Genomic DNA, 26,080 nt, shown 5'->3' with positions numbered 1-26,080 from the left:
CACATCTCTGACAACATAAAAAACAGATCAGATGACAAATAGAGAAATAGTTTCTCAGGGAAATACAGTTTTACGATGATACTTTCTATGAAACGGGTAACAACACACTTTTTACATGTATACTTCTGCGGCTTAGCAGGCAGGCAGCTGTCAGTGTGTGTGTTTCATAGTAACTCTGGGATTGTATAAGCCACAGTCAGCAAAGAAAAAGTCCAGAAAAAAAAAAAAAGCTTTTCTACAAGCCTCAAACTGTGAAAATCACAGCTGAGGCTGATGGGAAAGTCCAGTTTGTGTTGGGCGGAACATTCTTATACTTCTTGCTGGTAACTGCCCCAACGTTTATTTAAGTGAAGCTACAGTCCAGTTTAATATCAGAGACGTAGCCCACAACACCAAGTGTGAATGTCAAGGTTAGCTTCAAATCTCCATCACAGAGGGGAAGAAAAGAATCATAGAAGAGATTCAAAAAACATGTTAATAAACCTCTTAGAAATAAAGGTGCCAAATAGAACCATGTAGGGTTCTTTGGCTTGTCCCATTAGGAGAACCCTTTTTGGTTCCCGGCAGAACCTTTTATTAAAGTTCCACCTGGAACAAGAACCCTCTCAGGCGATTCTACTCAGGACCCAACATAAAGGGCTTTATACCTTATGGAACCATCTGTGAAAAGGTTCCACCCTAACCCCCTATGAGAAGTTCTACAGGGAACCTTTTCTATGGTGCAATGGTTCCACCCAGAACCCTCGCTGGAGGTTCTAACCAAAACCTTTTCACCTTCTTGTTAACAAGAACCCGAGTGAAAGACACAAATGTGAAGCTCGTGGTTGAGCCTCACTCATGGAGCCTTAGGCGGTACTGAACAAACAAACCAAACAAAATGAAGGCTTCAGCGTCTTACAATATCTCTCACATCATCGTCATCGTGCTCATAATCTGCTCCATATTTACACAAACAATAAAATCCATAAAAACCCAGGAGGTAATGTTCTCCCTGCCAGCTTTGCAGAACATAAAGCCTCAGGTGGGCAGAGTTAAAGCGGGCAAACTCCTGCCTGCTGGCCTCACAGGGTCCAACTGGAACATCGTTTCCATTTGCACAGTGGTGCACCATTCCAAGACATTACAGCATCCCAGTACACACACACACACACACACACACACACACACACACACACACACACACACACTCATAAAGAGAGCCACAATAAATTGGAGCATGATGAATTATTCAGAGTTTCTCTCAGCCTCATGGACACAGCTTTTTCAAAGTCACCGGGGACGTTTGTCGGATCACGTCGGAGGTCTCCATGTGCTCCAGTGAGGCGTTTATTAGCAGATAATATTCTGCTGGTTTTGGGTTCTCAGGCTCAGGATCCTGCCCAGACGAGTCATCGGGATCCAGCCGAGGCCCCGACGCAGAGGGCAGTTGGCAGTCTTGGCTCTCGGGTGTGTGACTAATGTCGTTGCTGAGCAGTCGGGCTGTTGTGATTCTGTTACTCCAGCTGGCTCGGCTCAGTGGAGGAAGTCCATTAGCAGGGACAGTATTCTCCGGAGCCTCGGTCCAGAGGATAATGGGCCCATTTGAGAAAAAAAAAAAAAAAAAAAAAAGGACTTCCAGATGAGACGTGGAAGCTGACGGTCCATGAATAGATGAGTGGAGTTGAGCCACTCGTCTTCACTTATGGGAAGAGGAGGAAGTGCTTTAATCTGAAATGTCACACATTTTTTGGGCATATTGTGACAATTTTATAATTCCTTTTTATATTTACAAATTCAAATTTTCATATCTGTGACTCAGTATACGAAGTTAAGATACTTAGTCACAGTTATGAGATATTTAGTTATTAAAATAGTCAAAATGAAGATATTCTTAGTCAAATTTATGACAAAAAGTTTGATTTACCAGAGAGACTATAAATAACTAATACTTAATTTTATTATTTATCTCACAACTTTGACTGGCCTTAATGGACTTCCATACTTTTTGGACTATTTACACACAGACATTAGTTTTGGCCTGTTATGAATATCTAACTTAAAGAAGAATACATTTAATTGTGAGCTACAATAAGCTGCAGTAGAGTAAATAGCAGCAGCCCTATGAACATCCAGACAGCGGCGTCAAACGTTAGTGGAAATGCTCTTTTATTACCGATTAAAGACAAATGGACAAACGGACAAACAGACGGACACGTAGCTGCTGAGTCACCGCTCAGAATCAAATAACTTCAGTGAAAAGTCATGAACACGGTTTATTCAGAACACACACACACAGTGGGACAAATGTTCCCACTTTAAATTCAGAAACAGTCTTAGCAGAGAATGTGTGCAAACCTTTAAGGAGCAGAAGAGGAGGGTGAGGAGGATGAGGGGGATTTCAAGAAGCAGGCGATGAAGATAATGCTACAACTTGTGCAAGTCGTCCGTCCGGAGCGTCTCCGAGCGTCGACACCGTGGACTCGAGACTCCGTCTGAAGACATTCATCGCTTGCATTTCATTGATGGTAAACTGGGACGTCCCGCTTCTTGAACGACCTCCCAGCCGGACGGGAAAACAGAAACATCTTCGAACAATATTGCCTTTTAAAAACGCACACATCAATCATACCGTCAACTTCCAGTTCTCGTCACGCGGACGTGTGATTCCACAATAAATTAAAAACGAGTCGTCCGTCCACTGTTAAAGTGCTGTACGTTAGTTTGTGATCTTTAAGTGAGACGATGTAACTTTTGAAAGAAGAAATAACACAATTATACAAATAAAAATGCAGTGTAAGCAATAACGCACACCGCTGCTCAGTTCAACAGACACGGCTGTTCAGCTGCTACTCGGTCTGGTGTGACCAGATATTAGCAGAATCATCTCCACCTGTACTTCTGTAATAACACATCACCTGCTGTTCTATGTTCTTAATTTATGGGTCAGTTAATAAAAAGTCTCACAGTTATGTCTTCCATTTGCTCATTTAATCCGATCAACAGTCTAAAATTTAAGACTTATTATTTACTGTGACAAAGAAAAACAGCAGGAACCAGAGAATTTGTGTATTTTTGCTTGAAAAACAAATGGCTGAAAAATAATAATCAATTATCAAAAGAGTTGTAGATTGAATACTTGATTAATCACTTCAGACCTAATTGAGGTAAATGATGTGTGATTATTCTGTAATTACCATCTTGGCTCAAAAGTTACAAGTCTCACTTTAAAGGAGTTCCACTTCATAAACTTTGAATGTCTCGGGAAGAAAATTAATTCAAACGGATGAGTAAAAAAAACAAACACAACCCAAAGAGAATAATGTGGGAATCATTCACACACTGTAAAGACACCAAATAATGAAGAGAACATCTCTATGAATCATGTTAAATGTTTAAATAAAAATACAGAATTGTCAAACGCACTGTGAGACGAATGCTGTTTTCCAGCACATGCTAACAAAAGATGCTGACAGACGTCTGACTCCGCTGTAAGTACAATCTTCAGAGTCACAAAAGGCATCTAACTGCACTCCTGCAGAGCGTCTATGGCGTATCAAGCAGTGGTTGAGGCCTCGCACAGTGTTACAGGAGAGGTGGGAGATAGAGAGAGGCAGGAAGAGGACAGGAAACACACAAGCAGCGCTCGTGATCGTCTCACGGCGGGAGCGAGCGTCTGTCGGCGGCGCGACGGGAAAACGAGTCCCTTCTAGCGTTACAGTGACACATGCTTTTTCAAATGTCAAGACTCTCCCTCTTCATTTCTCCCCTCCTGCGGAGCGCCGGCGGACATTCCTCTCGTTACTTCATGCACAGAGAGAGAGAAAGTCTCAGAGGTTAACTCGGGTCAAAAGAAATGTCTGCACTCGTAGATGTGGAAGGTGCCGTACGACCTCCGACCTTCTGATGCACTTCTAGTTCAACGATGTCCGAGCATTGAGATCCACAGAGAGCAGGAGGAGGTGGAGGTGGTGGTGGTGGGGGTTATTGATGAGGGAACAGTTGTTGCTCTTCTTCACTGCTCGGCGGGACACGCGTTCCGGTCTTTGCAGCAGAAGTAATGCACCACCACGCCGTTGGGATACCTGGCAAACGCACTGAGAGAGAGAGAGAGAGAGAGAGAGAGAGAGAGAGAGAGAAAGAGGAACGCGCAGCGGACGGGATTAGGACTCAAAGCTGCATCAAAGCAGATAAACAAGCAAGTCATCAAAATGGAGAAGAGGGACCCAAAAATGAACGGGGTGTGAAATTAACAGCAGCTCAGGGCAAATATGGAAAAACTGAAACTGCAGACACAAAATAATCTGATCGAAAGAGACAAAAGACTAAAGATGCCGTTGCTATAATAGTCATAACACTCAAATTAATGAGGTTTCTGATGAGAACCCTCAATAACTCTGCAAATAATCAGTCCACTCTCAAGATCCACAGATTTATGACACATGCAAATGTATTAAATAGAATTAGAGCAAAACGCAATCAGAAAAACCCCCATAAAAGATAACATTTGACTACATTATCTTCACACTAATGCTGAACCAGAAACAGGCCTGTCTTTTGGGGACCATGAGTGACGACACTGAGATCGTTACCTGCTTCCTATCTTCTTCTTGCACACTCTGCAGGTCTTCTCCTCTGTGATGACACATTTCACCTGCTGGTGGAAGATCCGCTCCTCCTGCACCTGAGAGCAGAGAACATCTTCATCATGCAACGTGTTTGATAAGAAGGAGACTTTAACAGGAACGCTTATGTGACGGTTTATGGTTTAAGTTGTGTAACAGTCGGACTCTGCCGTTTCCGTAAATTACTTATGAAGAAGTTTGATGGAAACAAGTTGTCCCTCTACGTAGGCAGAGAATTGATTTGTAACATGTAATCACAGAGCAGATCAAAAACAGTTTAATTTCCGTTGGACTCCATTCGATCCGACAGGAAAAATCAATCTGCAACTGACCTGCTGATAACTAACAGACACGCAACCTGTGGCCAGAGGCGGCAGACACTGCTCTGTATGAAAGGCTGGGAACCACTGAACTAAACAACACAAAGAGCACATTTCAGAAGATATATTATATAAGATGTGAGTCACAAACTGCTCTGCTTCTGCAGCTCTCTGGTTGAGAGTCTTTTGTCAAAATGTATCCAAACTGTTACAAGTTCCAATCTTCAAATTCCTCTCTGATGGTCAAACACACGTGAATGGTGACGTAGTTCTGACAACTACGTCCTTCAACCTGAGCTCCAGGTGTCCCACATTCGTCCCTGAAGATGAACTCGACGTCTCTCGGATGAAGGGAGGCAGAGTTCTGTCTGACGCTGCTCTCTTGACTTCACCAAAGGAAGACTATTAAAACACCATTTCTCCGAGGGAAACGATGAAGTGTTGCATTATCTCAACAAGAGGCCTCGATTCCTCGTCAGCAACACACTAATCACTTCTCACAAAAAACTAAAAACGGACCAGAATCAATCGAGAGGTAAAGAAAAATGGAGCATTTCTCTACTGAATCAGTCACTCGTGGGAAGATAGGATCGTCTTTGGCTCCATCATCAGTATCGTACATGGCCAACTACGATATATGTAACTGACATTTTGATCCATTTCCCGTGAACCACGGTGTAAAGAAATCCTCCAGGACTTACTCGGAGGAACTCGGCCTGCAGCAGACTCTTCAGAACCTGGTTGCAGCGTTTCCTCTGAGCCTTCTCCTCCAAGACGCTCTCCAGGAAGACCCGGATCTCTCGGATCTGAGTGTTTGCTGGGAGCAGGTTGATGGCCTGGAAGAAAAACAACAAAATAAAGCTAGGCTTGTAAAACGCAGCTGAGCAGACACTATAAGTTTGAATTATTACAACATTACGAGGAAGAACTTTGAGCAAATGAACAAGTAGAACGTATGAAAATGAGCAGACGTGATGACCTTCATGATGCTCAACTGTGTTCAGAGAGAAAACCTGATTAAGACTTTGAATAGCGCCGCTTCCACATTCATGAGATGCAGAACATAACTCATTAATCATTTCCAAATGATAATATGAAATGAAATGACTTCCTCTTGGGAAAAGTAATTTGCTGCTACATGACTTCTCTTACCTTTAGAAATAAAAAACCGAGTCGCCCGTTAGCCTCCGTGTGAATGAGGCTAAACACAATGGAGGCCGGCGCTCTCGCCGTCCTCTCGTTCAACGTAATTAAATTAAATTAGCGCAAATGGCCTCGTTACACTCAGACAGATTAGAGAGAGTTTCCTGAAGAGAGAGACATTTAGTTTGTGTAAAGCTCAACTTGTATTCTGTATTTGTACTGCACGTTTGTTTAAATAACCCAAACATGTACAATATGTAACCGCACGACTCTACACCAAATAAAATGCATTACAGTTTGATTATTTAATACGACATGACCTGCCACCACCGGAAGATACAACCCTCCTTTTCAGAAGCACCAACAACAATCAGTCGGCCTTTAGTCCTTTTTGGGGATGTTTATCAGGAGGAGGAGGATCCGGCTGCTGCAACCGCAGTGTTCAGGATGTTTGTTGCTGAAGAGCTGCAGAATTTGCATTCATGTTGCTCATGTGGGGCTTCTCATGTGGGTAGCTCTTACTTCCTTACTTGGGAGTTCCAACTTGTTCCCAAAAAGCAGCTTTTGCTTGTTTACCGTTTGTAAATAACATAAATATTGATCTCTTTGGGTGTTGGACTGTCAGTCAGACAAACCGACACTACGTCACCCCGCTGTTCTGGAAACTTGTTTCCCACTGTATTTAGACATTTATAGACTAAATGACAAGTTGATTATTCCCAAAAAAATTATTACATACACAAAAAAAAAGTAAAAAATTGACCATGACATACAAAAAAAAAATGTGTTTCATGTCAGAAGGTTTTCCAGAAATATTTGGTGCAGTCTCGCCTTGTGTTCTTGGCGAGGCAGAGTCTGGGAGCGAGGCCAGGGGAAAGGAAAGCAGGTTTGCCATCGAGTCGACGAAGGAGCGCAGGGAGGCACAGAGAGACAAGATGGAGAGCTTCCCGGTTTGTGAGATCCAAACCCAAACACTCACATGAACCTGCAGCGTTCCCCTTGAGACGCTCCTAATTTGACGCGGCTGTGGTTGAGCACAGACGAGCGGTGCCTTTCACACGCAATCGCTTCCACTTTAAATCACGGCGGTCTACAATTTGACAACGAGGATATAACTCAGAACAGATAAACATGTTTGTTTTATGGATTCAAATATTTACAGTGACAGAGTGGTGGCGTTTCAAAGACCCTGTAGAGTCTCTCCCTCTCTCTCCATATCTTATCTCAAAGCAACAATCAGCTGGGTGACTTAATGTGGACTGTGTGGAAAGATGCCTAGCAGCTGGAGTGCATTGAAAAACACAAACAGCTGCATGAAGCACAGAGTCTCGCTATCTAGCAGGTTCAGAATATCTGGACCCATCGGGGAGCAACAGCCAATGAGAGCGCAAGACACGGGTCGAGGGGAAACCTGGGGCCGGGTCGCCTCGCCTGGAGCCTTCCTGTGTTCACATGAATACACATAATCTACATGGGGGAAATAGCAAAGATGTGTGGAAACAGGCTGCTGTGTGAACACGTGTGTGTCGATGACAACGTCAGAAAGCATGACTACACCGCGCCCAAGTCCATTCACGCATGTGTTTCTGTGACGAAGCGTAGTTCGGAGAGCTCATCAGGGATTCCTCCTGGTTAGGATCTCGTAGCGCAGCGTCACGCAGGGTGGAAACAACAACTACTTCAAGATTCCCGAAAGGACAGCGAGTTGTGTCGTGTGAACAGCACAGCAATCTGAGCTGGGCTTTAACTGTGAAAATGTGGCTCCTTTTAAATGGATGTCCTTTTGAATTAAAGCAAAAAAATCCTATTGTTCTACCTGCATCCAGTGGCGTCATTCGACGCGACAGTGACATAGTTGGATGCAAGAAGGAAATACAGGCCGCAGCTTGGGTTTCTCCGGCTGCCAAGGGACCGGCACACTGCGGAAATGGCTTCCCGAAATACAAGTGCAGAGGATGTTATGGAGGAGGATACTTTTTGCAGTGTTTTGGCTGACTGGAGCCAGCGCATACGGCCGATGAAATGCAGCAGAGAGAGGCCGGGAGCAAACACCGACTGGTTGTTGTAAGAGCAGCGTAGATCATTTGGAGAGCAGAGCCAGTCCTGCGGGGGTGTGTGTGTGTGTGTGTGTGTGTGTGTGTGTGTGTGTGTGTGTGTGTGTGTGTGTGTGTGTGTGTGTGTGTGTGTGTGTGTGTAGGGTCTCAGGAGTGTGTGGTGCAGCGAGAGAGAGAGAGATGGTGGATGCGGTGCGAGTGGACGAGGGAGCGATCGCCGCAGACGAGAGTTTAAGTTTAGTGGCGAAGATATCCCGTAAATCCACAGTAGAGTTCAGTTTGTGCACAGATAAATGCTCTTTGCTGCGTCTTGTTCCCCGGCCGCTGAGTGAAGCGAGGGGGACAGAGAGGCACGCAATGCATCCTGGTACATGTAGGCACAAGTCTGTGAGCACGAGAAACCAGCTTTCTGGGTCAACGTTGAGTTTATTGCTTCAATTGAACATTCACATAAAAATGTGCTGAATTTGCCCTTTAAGGGAGATCTTCTTTACTAGTCAGCATTCGGTGAACTAGGTCACGAGCTGGTTTAGACCGGAACAGCCGTTATTCGATTCTTTGCTATTTTGGTTCTGGGTTCAGATAGTTGAAACAGGTATATGAAAGGAATTTCACCAAAGATATTCACATTTCAACGTGGACGGCCTCTCGAGGGAGATCAGCACCCTGGTGGAAATCTTTGATTTTTGTTTCTTTTCTATCACAAAAGGCAGCAGCCTGATTACCCCCCCGACTGTGCAATCCCCTCTCATCTCGCTCTAAAAACAAACTGAAATCAAATCTTTAAATGAATGTTCAGTCGCTGCTCTAATTTCACACCAAATGACTCATAGTGTGTGTGTGTGTGTGTGTGTGTGTGTGTGTGTGTGTGTGTGTGTCATGTTATTCCATCTCATTTTTAATCCAGCCTAAACAAGCAGACTCCTATCTGTTCCACTTTCACGTCTTGTCCGAGTTCGCAATGATCACTTAATCTGAGCGATGGCAAAGAGTCAACTGATAATAATAAAGCACCGGGTGGAATTAGAAAGTAATTCCTGCTTTCTGATTGAATGAGCAGTTTGAAGCACCAGATGAGACTGGCTGAGTAGAAAAAGTAGAATTCAAGAGCAATGATTTTGTGCACGACGACTGGAGTGTCAGAAGACTTTTGCAGCCTTTTCTGCGTCAACTCACTGGCGCCGTTTGTCCCGTTTTAATGCAGTAAACGCGTGTTGCACTCCAAGGAGATAAAATAAAGAATGACTTGTGATTACCAGACTGGGGGTTGGGTGCCAAGTCACCCGAGAGAGGAATGTGCGTGCCGCTCTGTGGTCGTTTACCTTGGTGGTGTTGAGTTTGCTGTGGTGCAGCTCCAGGACGTGCAGAGCCGCCTGGAGGTTGGCCTGAGGCTCCGACAGCTCCATCTTGATGGGCCCCAAGCAGTGGACGTCAGGAGGGGACAGGTACATCCGCAGCAAAGACAGATAAACCTGGAGGGGAAGAAATACAGCCGCTAGCGCTCAATGCAGCTGCTTCACCATCGTTTTCACATCACATGACCAGACGTTCGTCTGCAAAATGTCATGTAAGACAAGAATGCACAGCAGAGAAGAACGATGATCTATTACAGAATTACAGGATTCATTAATCAAAACAGCAATTAAGATAAAAAAAGGATATAATATTTACTGCATTTTGTTTTCTCAGTACCTCTACAATGACAATAAACTTGAATCTAATCCAGAAACTAAATATGAATAAAGTTAGAAGAAACTACACAACTCAAAACATGCAAGTTTACAATTTGGTGAATGAGGCGGGCTAGTTGTTTCCCCCTATTTCCAGTCTTTATGCTAAGCTAAGCTCATCAATAAATCTGATGCCGATTCATATATTTTCATTTAGGTCTGGTTTGGTTGCAGAGTCAAGTTCGTACACATAACAGACAATGTCAGCTGTCGTTTCTGACAAAACACCTTTCGTTGGGAGCTTGAGCCATAAATGATCGATTATATTTGTGTAGCACTTTCTGCAAACACAGAGGCACTTAGCAGACGGCAGCCGAGCGTACAGAACGAAATAAGTGGTCGTAAAATACAATCCAGGAGGAAAAAAAAGGCAGAGAAACTCATTATTTTTGTGAAAAAATGAAGATAATCAGGAAGCAAACTTTGAAAGCTACTTACATCTTTATTCCCTTCGACCAAACTGTTGTAATGGCTGTGACAGTATCTGCAGAGCACAAGGGGGGGGGGGGGGGGGGGGGGGTCATGAATTTAAATGAATTCTACATCATTAGTCAGCTGCTGGAGTTGGCAAACATTTGGCAGATGATTGGTGTTAATTATCCACCCAGTCGTTTGCGGGAGTACTCACTCCTCAGCCATGCGGGTGTCTTTCAGGATGTGCACATAGATGAAGAGCGCCTGCTCGTGTTTACCCATCCGACCCAGAAGCAGAGCCCGCTCCTCCAGCAGGCCTTCAGGACGGAAAACAAGTTTCACCCTTCAGCTTAAAAACCTATAGAAGTTGGCTAAAAGCTTCCTCTATAACTGAGAACACATGTAGGTGAGGTAATGGAAATGACATGAAATACTTTGTTTTTCTTAGGCGCATGTTACATAACGTTACGTTAAGCCCCTTGAGGCAAATTTATGGTTGTATTAAAACTGAGTGGACATATGAACTGATAGTAAAATATGTGGTTCAGTTTGAACTTCTACAGATTGCTGTATCGAAAACAACACATTTCCTTCCATACCAAAAAGGCTTATCCTTATTTTCAGTCACAGTTCTTACCATCGAAGGGGAAGTCACTGATGAGTCTGGCTGGTTCATAGCTGGTAGAAATATCCAGGAAAGACAGCAGCTTGTTCCTGAACTCTCCCAGATCACCTTCCTCTTTCCCCGCAGCAACAGCTGGAACTCCTACAGCAGAACAGTGGTTTAAAGAACAGTCTAGAGCTGCAAAGATCATGCTTTCAACTGGTTAAACCGGATTAAAAGTGAATACTTGCTGCTTTTCATTGTCTTCTGTGATAGAATAATTTAGTTATTTGAGTTTTGGACTGTTGGTCGGACAAAATAAGCAGTTTTGAAGACATAGTTTGTAAAAAAAAAAAAAATGTTTCCCAGACTCAATTTCATGACATTTTATGAACCAAATGAGTCAAGAAATCGTGAACATGATTGACAGATAAGTTAATAATTCAAATAATCTAGGTTATAAAAGGTAATCATAACAATGATCAAGTACATTAAATATATCAGAAGTCAAACACCCTTAAAAAGAAAACATCTGTATGGTTTAATTAGTTTTTTTGAACTTGAATCATTATTAAAGTATCATCCTCGTCTTAATCGTACCCTGTGGAGTTATTAATCACTCGTAGCACAATAGACTTAATATCTTCATCCTGTTTTGTTCGTATTGTGCACGCCCACGAGGACGCAGCGTGCTTCACATCCCGCCAATGGTTTTAACACTAATCTACGGATTGACAGTTAGTGGGAACAGCGCAAACAAAAAGGCAGAGAAGTAGAAGACGTAGCAGACCGCTGGCAAGCAGACGTGGACGTAAACCATGCAGGTTCTCACAGTGAAACGTGGGCTTTGCAATGGTTTGATCAAGAAGGAAACGCTCCCAGCATGTCTGTTAGACCTCAAAGATACACACGATGCGTTTTGGTAAGAAACACTGGATGTAAACAAAACTTTTCTTTTAGTTTTTCTCAACAAGTGATCTCCAGAAGAAAACTCAACGGGGCACATTTGAGGTGAACCCGACAATAGTGCTGATAAAGGAATAAATAATGGATGTAAAACTGACTAATCTCAGAGAGACGATATCTTAATATCACGGGTTGCATTCTGAAATATGCTTCATAACGCGACCTGAAGCAATAACCTGCCCCAAGGACAGATGCATTTATTTTATTACTTCATTTCTCAGACAGAGTGCACATTAATGAGCGTCCCTGGAAATGCAGCCGTCTGATAGGTTCATTTCAAGACACGGTCCCTGGATGATCATCAAAAGACAGACAGACAGACAGACAGACAGACAGACAGACAGACAGACAGACAGACAGACAGACAGACAGACAGACAGACAGACAGACAGACAGACAGACAGACAGACAGACAGAGAGAGAGAGAGAGAGAGAGAGAGAGAGAGAGAGAGAGAGAGAGAGAGAGAGAGAGAGAGAGAGAGAGAGAGAGAGAGAGAGACGGATGGACTTCATAAGAAATCCTGACACAGGATTAACGTGTAAAGCAGTGAGAGACAACTATCTGGCTGAGTAAGCAAAAAGGCAAACCGAAACCACATGCAGTGATGTAATCACGTGAAAGTCCTCCGATAAATTTGGATTATGTTCTTTTGGCATTAAGAAGGTATTAAAGCCCGAGGGTCGTGTTGCCCTGCAGCTCAGATAAAAGAATTCACTTCACTTTGTAGCGTTGCTTCAGGTAAAAGGACTGAATGTTAAGTGTCGAACTACATCTGTATCAAGATGAATACAATAGTTTTTAAAAGAGGTAAAAAAAGTAGTTTAAAAGTAGTATAAAACTTTTAATGCCTTTTTAAGGGCCTGCAGATACTGTGAACTTCACTTAAATTCACTCTCAAGTATTCTGTTGCTCGTACCTTCTGGCAGCGAGTTGAGGTACTGCTTCATGAGGCCTTGGACCCTCTCCAGGTAGAGCTGGATCAGCACATTGTGAAACTCCGGGCCCTTATCGTCCCACACGTAAATGATGTGCTCCAAATACGGGATGGCGAGCTCCTTAAAGCCCTCCTTCAGGAAGTTCAGCACCTTGTCTCTGGGCAAAGTCTCCACCTCGGTCAGGTCCTCTGTGAAGATCTGGACAGGAAGAGAGATCTTTAAACCTACGGGAGAGCTGTCTTTACGCTGAGTGGACATAAAATATACTGAGACTTTATACAGAAAACTCTAGTGTCATTTTTATGAGTGTCAATTTAAAAAAAAGAAAGAAAAAAAAATAGCTTTGATATGTGACCAAAGAAACTGAACCGTGATGTAACACTTGGTGTAAATCTCTGTGTCCCACCTTCAGGCCGTCCTCAGGACAGATCTTCAACACCCAGGGAGAAAACTCAAAGATTATTCCCAAATTCTCCCCTCCTGTGTGTGGGGGAGATAAGAGAGAGATAAGGGGGAGATAAGGGAGTTTAACTTCCTCAGAAGGCGCTCAGAGAAAAACAAGTAAAGATGGAAACAAAGCAGATGATCGCGCTCCATGCTCTTTCTGGTATTAAAGAATAGAGCCCAATGTAGTAGAGCTGCAACCATTAGTCAAATATTTAAGTAGTCAATCAACTGGAAACTATTTTGATTACATATTGTAGTAACAGCCAGGTCCAGAGTCTTAATTCTGATTGTTATGACAATTTTGACGTTGTGACATCATTTTGACCCAGAAATTCAAGATGGCCACAATCCATCGGGAGTCGCCTGGACTCTGGGCCACATTGTTCACACGTGTGTGGAGTGAACCAGCAGCTGCTTCTCATTCCGGAGGACAGAGACCATCACTCTACTGGAGTAGAGACGTGGATCTCTGGGTCAACATGATGTCAAACTGTCAAACTGATGTCAGAATCCTTGTGGTTGCCTTTCATGAAAAAGTGTCTTCGTACAGAATTCTAGGTGCTCTGGTTCAAAAGTTTATTTTTCAAGATGGAGTCAGGGACCTGGGGGCTAAATAAAAAAAATAAAATAAAATAAAATAAAAAAAGGTCCATAGAAGTTAAATCTATCATTAAAACATCTTAGCCAGATAATCGTCACGGATTTGAAGTTCTGGACCAAACTATAATAATTGAAGTACACTTTTCTTTAATTTAAAGTCATTCAAAGATTTAATTTACACATTTATAAACCAAACGATAATGCCATCAATCATGAATAAAAACAGCAGATTAATAAATAATTCAAACATTTGTTATTCATGTAAAGTGTGTCGTTGTCTTGACCTGAATAAGTCATATAAGTCAAACGTATTCATGATGAGAGGTTTGTTTGCACTCTTTTTACAAAACCATCATTCCAGTTCTAATGGCTTTCTTTGGGGGCCTAATTTGTTTGCAGTTGGTAGGAAGCAGAAGAATCGTTCTGTATAACGCACCGCCGCCATTAACAAATTGAACCACAGCCAAATGAGGTCGAAAGCCTCCACACAGCTTTTGATTTTTTTTTTATCTCGCAGGCAATTTACTGGATTGTTCCGGAGTTTAACCACATTTAAAAGGCTGATGGGAAGAAACAGAAACTCCCTGGTTCACAGATTAGTAACAGAGTAAACAGTGACACACATGGAGCGATGTCAGTGCCAGACACATGAGAGACTGCAGACCGTGACATGCCACAGACTTCATCCAACATCAATCAGGGTGAACGTTCTCTCAGAGCCTTTCCCCAAATCACCCCAACACATTTAACATACCTAGCGGCGGTGACAACTTTGACGCTCTTAAGTTTAAAAACCGGACTCAAATGGCCGTCGATCCTTACCCAGTCTTTGGAGGTACTGCACTGTTCGCTCGTGGCCCTTCAGCGGAGAGTTGGCCTTGGTGGACTGGTCCAGCAGCACCTGCAGAGCTGGTGAGGAAACATGAAGGGAAGGCGAGCGAGAGGGGGAGCGAGAGCAAACGTGAGATCAGTCCGAGTGATGGAAAGTAGCAACATGTCATCTCCTCTGCGGCGCGCACTGCGTTACATCACTCCTGGACGGAGCACAGTGCACGGTGTTAATTGGCGGACGGGGAACAGCTGGTTTGAATCGAGGGGCATCGACTCGAGCGGCATGACATCAGAAGCTCAAATTGCAGCAGCGGGTCGATTGAAACCAGCCGCGCTCACAGCGAGAACGGGCCCAGAATGTGCCGCAGTATCCCGCCAGAAACCAAACAACATCAAGACAGCTGTGATCTACGAGGACGACGAGCCGGCCGCATGCAGGAAACCTCCCCCGAGATAAACAGCGGGGCCTCACACTGCGGGGCACAACTTTGTTACATTACAACTTTGCTACAAGCACATAGCTGCTGCCTATCGAAGTTAAAACAGAATGGAACAATTCAGTACAAAGGCTCTTGTTTTTGAATCGGGAGGTAAGGAGGAGGCCTAGCGTCAAGTGATCCGTCATTTAAATACTAAACCCAGAACTCAACATCCAATTTAAAAGAGGAATTGGGAACGGATGTTTCAGCGCGTTTCATTGTTGCGTGTTCAGTTGTCATGCAGAGGCCTGCAAACAATAAAGAGGAATAAAACGGATCGTCCGTTTGATTGAATTACCTTTTGTCGGCTGCACGGGGATTCATTTCCCACTCAAAACATTTTTTAATCACATCAGAAAATTCATTTAAGTGATCAAATTGAGGACAAATTGAGTTTTCCTTTGAAAGAAAACGCAACGCTGACTGCAGCATTATCTATTCAATCATCTATTGAAAGTCCTACTTTCATAATTTAGCACTAAAATATACTTCAAACCGTAAAAGTAAAGGGACTAACTGAGTGTTTTATTATATATCATATTACTGCAATATTATTACTGATGTACTTACACTTACTCAACATGTCAGCAGCATTTCAATGTCACAGCTGGTTGAGGTCAAGTTAATTCTGGCTCGTTTAATCTACATCGATGCATCATATTTTATAAATGGATCATATTTTTATGTGTAAAATCTTAATCTGAAAAGTATCTAGTAACTGCAGCTGTCATGTAAATGTACAATATCTATAAAGTAGCATAACTTAAATACTGACTCATAATAGTACTTATGTACAGCTGTGGTTTTTTTGTTAGAAAACCAAAGATTAATCTTGTTTTTTTAAGGCCAGTTCTCTGAATTTGCTGTTTGTTAAACAATTACAATACTTGGAGGGACTGTTTGCAGCGTTTAATCCGGGTTTATTCTGTTGGGGTTCACCAGGTTGGTCGGTTTGGCTCTGTGTTAAATGACGGTCAGCGCACATTTCTTTTGATTAATCACAAATTTCTGTCGACTCATCCAAATGAAAGAGACAGAACCAAAATAAACTATTTAAACAGAGCTTAACTCTTACTGCAGGTTTATCCTCTTAATGCTGGTTCTTGTTTCTCACCGTCATGTTTTTTTTAAACAAGTTGTGGCTTCTACTCGCTTATGCAGCTTAAAATGTCTGGTTATCCATTCATGCATAAAAGCCTATTTGAACTCGCACTTGAACTCAACAGAGCAAAATGTCTGACAGTTTTCCAGGAAAGCCACAACAGCTGAGGGAGGTGTACGAATCCACACCGTGTTAAATTAATTATTACGCCCCAAATCACACAAATGGAATTCAAACTGTTTCTGCAGAGAAGCACAGATGTACTAATACACAAATACACAAATAAGGACTGAAGTATTAGGCATCATGTTTTGGAACAGAGCTGGATGAAAAGTAAGACCGATTACTTCTTTTGTTTGTGTCAAGAAAATGCACAAAATGTCCACCAAATATTTGGATTAGCATTAAATAAAAACAGTGCAATCTTAAACTGCGGACAAAAACTTAATTTTACAGCAAAAAAAAGCTGATATTTTTTTTAAAAAAAGAGACGTTTTATTACTGTCCTTTTCTCACGGGACATGATACAAAATTAAGTACAGGATTAACATCTTTACATCACTGCCTATTCAAGAACAGCAAGAGTAAAGCACAATTAATTAACCACAGATGTATATTTATGAACCCGTATTGATTCCCTGTGAATTCAAAATGATAACCACAACCATATGTATATAAACGAATTAACTGTGGTTAATAAAAATCCCAAAACTGTTTACAATTAAAGTGGCATAAAATGAAAACTTGCTCAAAAATACATTAGTCCCAAAGAGCAAGGAGTTCAGAGACAATAAAACACCGAAGGTATCTAAATGTTCAAAAACACGAGGTCGTGAAGTTGCAACTTGTTCAAACAGTAAACCAGTGGGAAGATCAGATCCCCACAGTCACACGCAGCTCATTTCAGGCCTTACCTTTCTGGTGCAGGCCCTTCTTCTCATAGAGGATGATGAGCTCGCTGTACTTGTGGGCCTTCTTCAGGACGTACTCGCTCTCCTCGATGTGACAGTGGTTGTTTTCCAGACGAAGGAGGGGGGACACCATGGCCACGTTGGTCTAAACGGAGGAGGAGGGGGGAGATAAAAGCAGATTATAAAACATCAACACCACATTTCTAACCTTTAATCCGTTCAGCCCTTTAAAGCTCAGGTTGCGTTTCACCCAAAGACTTCAGGAACGGTGACCTCACTGATCATTATCGATATCGTTTAAATAATGTGCTGCAGGTGTTGGCACTCATCGTTAAGAGGAGCTCCAGCCGCTCTTCGGTTGCCCCTGCAGTGTGATCTGGGTCTGCCCTTTGAGTTCCTCTGATTAAATGGCAGCTTATTATACCTCCACAGAGGAGCACCTGGTGGCATTTTCCCTGGATGCCACATGGACTGACTCGTCTAAATGCTGAAGAGCAGCGGAGACGCATTGAAGACAGAAGCCAGAAACTTACTTCGGCTGCTTGTCTCTGTGATCTCTCTCCCCATAGATGAGGTTTGACACACAGTGGGCCCGGTACGTTAAATAGCTGTCCAGGCATCTACCTCCCTGAATCAAACCCCAGACATTACTGCAGCTACCCGGAGAGGACACCGCCTTTAACCGTGACTTCAAAGTACATCTGCCAACGCTCCGCCCGACACAGAGCCCGTTTAGCGACGTGGGAGGTAAAGTCTCGAGGCAGACGGTGAAAACTGCCAAGTTCATTAGAGCCGAAATGGCTGTCCATCATGAAATAAAAAACAGCTGGATTAGGTTCACTGTAGAGCGGTTGTCGATCAAAAAGTATGAGTCATGAGTGGCATTAAAGAAAAGACAATTATAAAAATGAGCTTGTTTAAAAAGTGTTTCCAATGAATTAAAAAAAAAAATCATAATCCATTTTATGAGGAGAATGTGACACCTATTGGCAAAATGACTGCATGAAACAAAAGCCACAAACATTTATTTTACCTTTGTCAAAACGTATTCATTGTTTTACTTCCTTTAGTATTAAGATTTCTCCTTTTCATTTTAGTTTACTTAATTTTGATATTGTTCTCAAAATGCATCTTTATCTTTTATAGTGTTATTATCATTTGTTTCATATTTGTGAATGTAAATTAATATGTTTTGTGATTCTTTTGTGTAAATGGAGATGAGCATTGACGCAACGACGTGCTGAATAAATATCAATGTTGGTTGAATAAAACATATTTGACAACTTTTGGATAGCAGAACAATAAAGAGCAACACACTGAACTGTTTTCTGTATATTCTGCAAGACATTGAATTATTAATATCAAGTATACAATATCAAAAAGTGGCAGTTTGGACTGTAATGTCTCCATTTGTTGAGAAAGAACAGGAAGGTGGTCTCACATGCAGGTAACATTTCAGCAGGGTGGTGTCGATGATCTGCAGGAGCTTTTTTCGGCTTTTGATAGTAGGCGTGCCCTCCATGAGCGGAGACGTTGTGGAGGGGTCGGAGTCATTCAGCTGTTTCACAAGGTGGCTACGTTTCTGTCAAGACAAACAAGACAAAAAGGTCAACATTGTGCCTCCTTTGATTTACTCCAATTATCTTGATCTTCACCCGTGACATGCTTATCGGCTCTTGTGTTTTCGGTAATCCTCTAAGAAGTAGAGCCCCGTTCAAAGTGGGGTCTGAGAAAATGCATCCCTTCCATCATGGATTCATACATCACACACACACACACACACACACACACACACACACACACACACACACACACACACACACACACACACACACACACACACACACACACACACACACCTGTGTGAGATAGTCGATGAGGGCGAGGTGAGCCTTCTCCAGCTCTGCCACGGACAGAGTAGGCAGAGGGTTGGGGTAGTGCAGCTGCTTGCGGTAGTCTGACGGGAGCAGGTCTGGGTACAGCCCAATCACATGGGTGGGATCTGCAGCGCACACGAGAGGGGAAATCTGTCACATTTATATCCCACGTGTGTGACATCATTACATGAGAATGTTAAACGTAATGAAAACATCTCCATAAATATACGCAATAAGAAACAGATGTGTAATGAGGTCAAGAAAAGAGGAAGAATAAAGTAGACTGAATAGATTAAGGCCAGTTTCACCTTAAAAAGGCTCCAATACATAAACATTGATCATGAGGAGACAATGAGAGGACGTTTATCACACTGAAACAAGCCCATCACCTTGTCAAAGCTGACAGCAGTACAAAATATGAACTTGTCAGACGTCTAAGTGTTGGGCTCTCGTCCTATGTAGTGAATAGCAGCCATGTGTTACTGGTTAAAACAAATAAATACTGCAACACATGCGATTAGAGCCAAGCCTTAAATCGTTGGCCTGAACAGACAGAAATCAGTCGTCTACTGGGAGGAACCTACCTGTGCCCAGTTTGGCGAACACCTGCATGGAGTCATCAAATCTCTTCTGGCAAAACAGATTGAAGGCATAGAGATTCTGGATGTGATGGATCTGCTGCTTCTTATCACCGTCGGAATCATCCTTCATCTTCAAAATAAACAGAAGCAAAAAAAAAAAAAACGTATCAGAAAAACGTCTCCAGTTAACTTTTCAAGAATGTGAAAATAAAAAACCACACGAATGGCCTTTATCACTCTTGAAGATGCCTCCAGATAGCTAGACGGCGAGATAAGCTGACAATAAAGCACGAAGCCGCTTCAACATGCTGCTCCTAATCAAGATAAGTGACGGTCGGGTTCCATCCTCTGAGCTAAAGCCCCAATTGAATCTCGAGGAATAAATGAGGTTAAAACAGTGAAGCGGGTGGTTGTGCTGCTCACCGCCAGCTGAAGAGCCAGCTCAAACTGTTTGTCCTGAAGGAGCTGCCGGATCTGGGTGGCTATCGACACGGGAACCAGGCGCCACACAAAGTGGTTGCTGGCGACGTACACAATATTTTGCCTGTGAAAGATAAAGAGGAGAAAAACAAGATGAGAGAGGATAGGTTGGAACAAAAGTGATTTTTTTTTTCTTTGTAAAGGAGGGAACTCACTATCATGAGAAATGGAGACTGGTGAGAGCAGATCATGCACGAGGATGTTATGTGCAGGAACCAGAGTGGTATACATTAAAGTGCCACCATTCTTTATTGAATGTGTAACTTTAAGCCCAGAGTCTTGCAGTAGCCACTGCAGCCTTTTTTATTTTTTTACCTCAAACATACTGCAGTACTGAGCTGTATTGCTGCCAGCATGACAAACAAAAATAATCTTACTGTTACAACATCCTTATAACAAGATATTTATCATGTTATGAAACATCTTCAAGTTCAAATTATTCCGTTTTTAGAAGAACTTTTTCTTGTTGTAACAGCATATTATCTTATAAGAAATTGTATTTTATCATGAGTAATTATAACAGGATAAGTTGTCATGATAATGTTATGCATTGGTATGTTGTTATAACAAGACACTTCCATATGGTAACACAAAACTCTTTGGAGCGGTGCAATAATGCAGCCAGTAAAATGTTAGACTTATACTGAAGAGTAAACAGCTAATGTCCTAAAACAATCTTTTGGCGCTGTAGTTCGGTCAGAATGACGTGCGTTATGATATCACATCTTCACAGAGGACCGCCTCACCCGGCTGAGGTGATGAAGCGAGGTCTCTGCAGCTCCACACTCTGCACCAGCAGCCTCGGCTCAAACGTCCGGATCTCCACGTACCGAGGAAGAACAGCTATGATGTACGGAGGCTGGTGCTCTGAGAACGAAATGGGAAAAAAAAAAAGAGGAGGCGAGAGTGTAAGACGTCAACCAAAAAAACAAACCGCCACAGGTGGGTTTGAGACAGACAGATATAACATATCATTAAATGTCTGAAAGGCTTAAATAGAGACGTTTTTCAAGTCATTACATGGGAAAAAAGTTGTTTTTAAAAGGAGAAGAGACTTTTTTTTTTATTACATTTTTCCTTTATTTGACAGCTGACGGAGAAGAGACAGACAGGAAATAAGGGGGGGGGGGGGGGGGGGGGGGGGGGGGGGGGGGGGGGAGTTGTCCTCTGCTGGTATGTTACCGTTACGAGGCATGTGCTGTGACCATTTGGCGACCAAGGCCCTCTGACAATATATTTTGTTGCAGAATGGACAAACCGAGCGATTAATCGTTAAGTCTATTTTTTATATATCAGAAAACAAAAATGCCCACTATAATGGACATAATCGTTTCAGCTCTAATAAGGAATGCGTGGTTTGAAATGCACCTGACCCAAACCCTGTGTCTTGACAGCAGGTGCATCAGCTGCGATTATAGAGAGAAGCCCTTGAGGCTACTAAGGCAGGAAATCCAGCCGGAGACGGCCGTCCAGACAGGCCTGAGGTGGGACTCTGGATGTGGGACAGACTGTGCCCACAGGCCCTCTGGACGCTCAGTTACATGCGTTTCAAACTGACTCATCCTCTGCTGATGCACGCGCGTCACAGTCACTATATCAAAACAAGGAAATTACAAACCGTATGAAACCGCTGCTTCATTTCCCCTTCATATCGTTTCTACCTGCGTACCTTCTACAGGAAGAGGAGCCTTCAAAAAAAACAACATGAGATCTTTCATCTGCATCACTTCTGTTCCGAAGCTCATTAGTAATCCAGACATGTGGTGTCTGAGTCACGGGGTAAACAATGATGTCTAATGTATTAGGCTTCTAAAAAAAGGATGTTTCCTCTGCTGACATGTGGAAAACAGTAGCACAGCTCAGACAGAGTGGAAAGCTTGAGGAAGAGGGAAGAAAAGTCAGACAGCAGCAGCTGGATGGCAGCAGATGACGATGGCAGTATTTAGGACAAACGCTTCATCAGGTGTTTGTTTTAATACCCAGTTGCTATGTGAACAAACCTGTTCGATCCGTGTCGCGAGAACTGTTCGGTCACATACCAGTCAGTGAAGTCAAAGAGCAACAGACTGAACGCTTTATACAGATGAAGTTAAAGCTGCATATAAGTCAACAGAATGGAACTAAACCTTATTTTTTTTTTTAAATGATGGAAAGTTCCTCAAAGAAAGAGGAAGGAGATTAATCTCAGACTACGCTCACATTCGTGTTGAAAGAGTTCCAATAAAGATACTTTAGTTGCCGACTGTGGTTTCTAATACATTTGATGCCATTCCCTAAATCTAACTGACGTCATTGTGTTCTCTCCGTCCTGAATGAGCTAAAATGCTGAAAACCTGCTTCTCCTTATGGCATTTTCCTCGTTTTGTCCTGAATTGTTTGAAGGTTTTTACTGTTTAGAAAGAGTGATAAAAAAACAAAAAACAATGAGCTCATTTGGTTTTTCTCCACGAGTGAGATCGACTGCCAGAGCTCACACATTTTGGCGATCACCACCTGTGTTATCTGGAAACCAACCCACACAGAGCGCTGATGGAGGGTTTTTAGCTCGTTAGTCTACATGTGTGCGAGTTTGACTTTGCCGTCAGTTCTTGTCAATATCGAAGACAAGTTGGCTCCAGCAAAAACACAGAGACTTGTACTGGGTATGTAGTAGCTTGTTTTCCATACAAGCAAAAAATAGAACGGCTTGAGCAACTAATAATTCTATTTCTACAAATTCTATTTCAGAATATGAAATGCCTCACAGTGTCAGCGGTTGTGCATCTCTCTTACCCATTGCTATTGGGATGTCGGTCCAGTTCAGGGCACACTTCTGGGTGCAAACGCCCTCTTCGTTTAGCACCACGGTGAGGTCATCCTGGCCAAGAGCCACCTTCCCATCAGCCAGTGGGGCAACCAGAGGCTCCAGCTGTTTCCCGGTGGGGAAGAGCTCCTTGATGGAGCCCCGGCCATCCATCTGACCGGCAGGAGAGAGTCAGAGCAGCCTATCAATAACATATTACTTTGTCTGTCTGGTCAAGTGAACGGTGCTTTAGACAATTAAAAAAACATTAAAGAAAAGCTGATAAGAGCAACAATAACACAACCAAACGTTTGTTGATAATAAGAATAACCCGATGAATGAATACTAAGGCTGAAGCCTGAAATAAACACAAATTCAAGGCCAACCTAACAGACAGGTAGTCATTAAATAACAGCCTACGTCTGAACCTTGTAGAAGTGGAATAAAAAGATAATTTTACAGTGATAAACAAATACAAAAAAGATAATAAAAACAAACATTTGACAGCCTTCTTGCAGAGTACCACTTTAACGTGTAGGTAGCTATAAAAAGCTCATTGTTATCCATTCCTGTGGCACATACCCGAATGAGGTAATAGTCTCGCTTGAAACCAACACATATGGAGTTTTCACACCAAGCCATGGACTTTGGAATATCTGGTGCACCAAAGTCCCCCTGACAGACGAAAAGAAAACATTAGGATGATTAAATGTATCAGAGGACTGGAAAAAAAACAAAAAAAACAACTCTAAACTTGGATCATACTGGCATCACATCTCAAGTTTATTTCATTTCACCTGCAGCTCGTGGAACTCTCTGTCTTTCCAGTAATACAGCTGGAGCTTCTTTTTCACCGCAACACACATTCTCAACCGTTCCTCTCCTGCGCTGGTTTGCTGAAAAAATATACAATTCACGAGTTAAAAATACGAGCAGAACACAGAAATGTGGAAACAAAAGAAAAAAAAATAAAATGTCTCGGCCAGAAGATTGTATGGAAATTATACCTGTTTTTTTTGTACGTTTCAGCCTATTAACTGTTAATGTTATATTAGTATTACAGTTATATTAGTGTTGATCATTTTTAAAACATACTGCCTTGTAGTCATCTAAATGTTTTTCCTGTGTGCAACGTGCTGACTGCATATAGGATTATAACTACTCTTATGCCTCCTGCTCTTTATTTACTTTTGTTAATTCAAGTGCTAAAATCAAAAATGAAAGACTACCGATCTTTTTTTACCGCACTGAAAATAATTATGAAGAAAGGGTTGACTGGAACGTAGAAAACACACATTCATAATGCTGAGAGAAAATGGTGCACTGCAGGAAACGGTCAGCAGTATATGAAATAAGTAACACATAATCTACTTGGTTATGACCCACTCAAAACCACTTGATACATCTGAATAAACCAGCTCAGTCAAAGCTGCCTGTTTGCTCTTAAACAGTCCACTAATCTATAATAGTACTTTACACATTGCATGAATGTGATAGCAGCACAGTAACAATACAGCAGGCATTGTGTCTTAAAGCTGCACCTATAAAAAGAACCGTCACTGACCTGCAGGTCACAGGTGAAGAGCGTGGCGCCTTTGGCTTTGGACACCACCGTGATCTGCTGGAAGGTCAGGAGATCGTGGACGTGGATGTTGTTCTCTGGAGGAGGAAACCGATTAAGACAATGACGATGAACGCTCTGCTTTGACGCAAAAATATTGCAGTTTTATCAATTAACAGGTGAAGACTAATCAGCAAGTATATACATTTATTAGGGAGTGAAAACGTACCTAGAAGACTGACAAGAATCTTGTACTGCGAGACAACGTAGAGCTGTAGAAAGAGAAAGACACCCAATTAAAGGAGGTTTGAACCAAATGACTGGCTGAGAACACACTAGAACTTGTTTGTTTCACCCGCTTTTCCTGTGGTTTTTGCCACTATCTGTAAGCATGACGAGTCTTAACTACACTGATTCAATTTGAAGGTTTTTCTGAGCCATCAATCATCTTTGGTATTCTACGGTGGCATATGGATGGCTCTTAAAGCATGTGGGATTCCTAGAATCATTCCAAGAGAGGAAGGGTGGCCATTAAGAGCTGAATGTAGTGTAAAGTGAGACCAATAACAGGACAATACAGCATGTAGTCCTAGAAATCTGAATGTATTTGAGTTGTGACTCGCTCACCAGACTTCAAATGCATCTTACAGCCCTATCTACCTGCTGAATCTTCTTTGAGAAGTTCTTATTGGATTTTTCCAGTGTCACCTCGAACCGGTTGGTGCCTAAAGAGAAAAGAGGAAGCAGGAAGCATTAGGTCTGCAAATACACAAGGAATCAGTTGCACCACACATCTCCCCGGCTCTTCCTACCTGCATCCTTCTTTATTCTGTAGAGAAGAAGATGCCCTGGCTTTGTTCCCACGAGCAGCCAGTCCTCTGTGGGAAAGAAAACACTTAAAAGAGTCAGGGTCTGACAGTTGAGAAGGATGCCGTCATTCATCACTTCACCTGAGACTGTATTTCAATAAAAGCCCAGAGGAACCACAGAACAGAAGAGTAGCTGTGGGACAAGATACATCAAAGTGTCAACAATTTACCCCAGGCCGCAAGACAGTCGATCTGAAGAGGAAGCTTCTCCAAAATAGGCACTGGCTCATACGCGTCGTGCATCTTGAAGCAATACTTTTGACTCCAGTTACAGACGGCTCTGACGACTCGATTCCACAGGGGAGTTGTTGACGCCTGTGCCGGGACAACAGCTGACTGACTGGCCGCTGATTAGTCTGTCAGGGGTGGTCCGCCTTTATGTGTCGCCATTAACCGACTGAGCAGTTTTAAATGTTTCCACAGGGGAATGAAGGAAATCTGGTTTTGGACTTATGTCTGTGCTATGCAGCTCGGCTTGTTAGCCAGCTAGCTCTCCAGACCAAAACAACAGCTGATTGTTAACCTGCTAGCTTAGAAGTTAGCAAGCAACGGCTACATTGTTCCCTCTAACTCTACGCCAACTGGAACCACAACAAAGACAGCCCGTTACGTTGTCGATGAAGACGAACACAACCTTTAGTTAACTTAATACAAATAGTATTAGCCGTAGCGGTTAGTTTTTGTTAGCTTCTTGTTGCTACTTCCTCAGTTGTCTTGCGGGTTGTGTTGACGACGGCTGCGCGAGGGTATGGGGTTTGACAGGCACGTGACAGAAGTCAGTGCCCTCACGAG

At 42.7% G+C, this 26,080-nt stretch overlaps 1 protein-coding gene across 1 annotated transcript; it reads right to left on the bottom strand.

Annotated features, from left to right (window-relative positions):
* Positions 1-2,232: 2,232 nt before the first annotated feature.
* On the bottom strand, positions 2,233-26,013 carry LOC137877798 (vam6/Vps39-like protein). The gene is made up of 24 exons (XM_068717929.1): positions 25,459-26,013; positions 25,232-25,297; positions 25,080-25,144; positions 24,649-24,691; positions 24,423-24,517; positions 23,656-23,754; positions 23,441-23,533; positions 22,849-23,032; positions 20,823-20,943; positions 20,020-20,140; positions 19,600-19,726; positions 18,998-19,140; positions 18,580-18,720; positions 17,142-17,283; positions 14,638-14,724; positions 13,175-13,248; positions 12,750-12,966; positions 10,900-11,028; positions 10,477-10,579; positions 10,287-10,332; positions 9,441-9,590; positions 5,623-5,757; positions 4,569-4,660; positions 2,233-4,073 (listed from the first exon to the last, which is right to left on the bottom strand). Exons 1-24 carry the CDS (start codon positions 25,529-25,531, stop codon positions 3,992-3,994), a joined length of 2,628 nt encoding a protein of 875 aa, XP_068574030.1. The 5' UTR covers positions 25,532-26,013; the 3' UTR covers positions 2,233-3,991.
* Positions 26,014-26,080: the final 67 nt, after the last annotated feature.

Source organism: Cebidichthys violaceus, unplaced genomic scaffold, assembly GCF_023349555.1.
Source record: "Cebidichthys violaceus isolate CVI_PGR_0920_01 unplaced genomic scaffold, fCebVio1.0.p SCAF_22, whole genome shotgun sequence".
In the NCBI taxonomy this organism is placed as follows: Eukaryota; Metazoa; Chordata; class Actinopteri; order Perciformes; family Stichaeidae; genus Cebidichthys; species Cebidichthys violaceus.
This window is presented reverse-complemented; position numbering and strand designations above follow the sequence as displayed.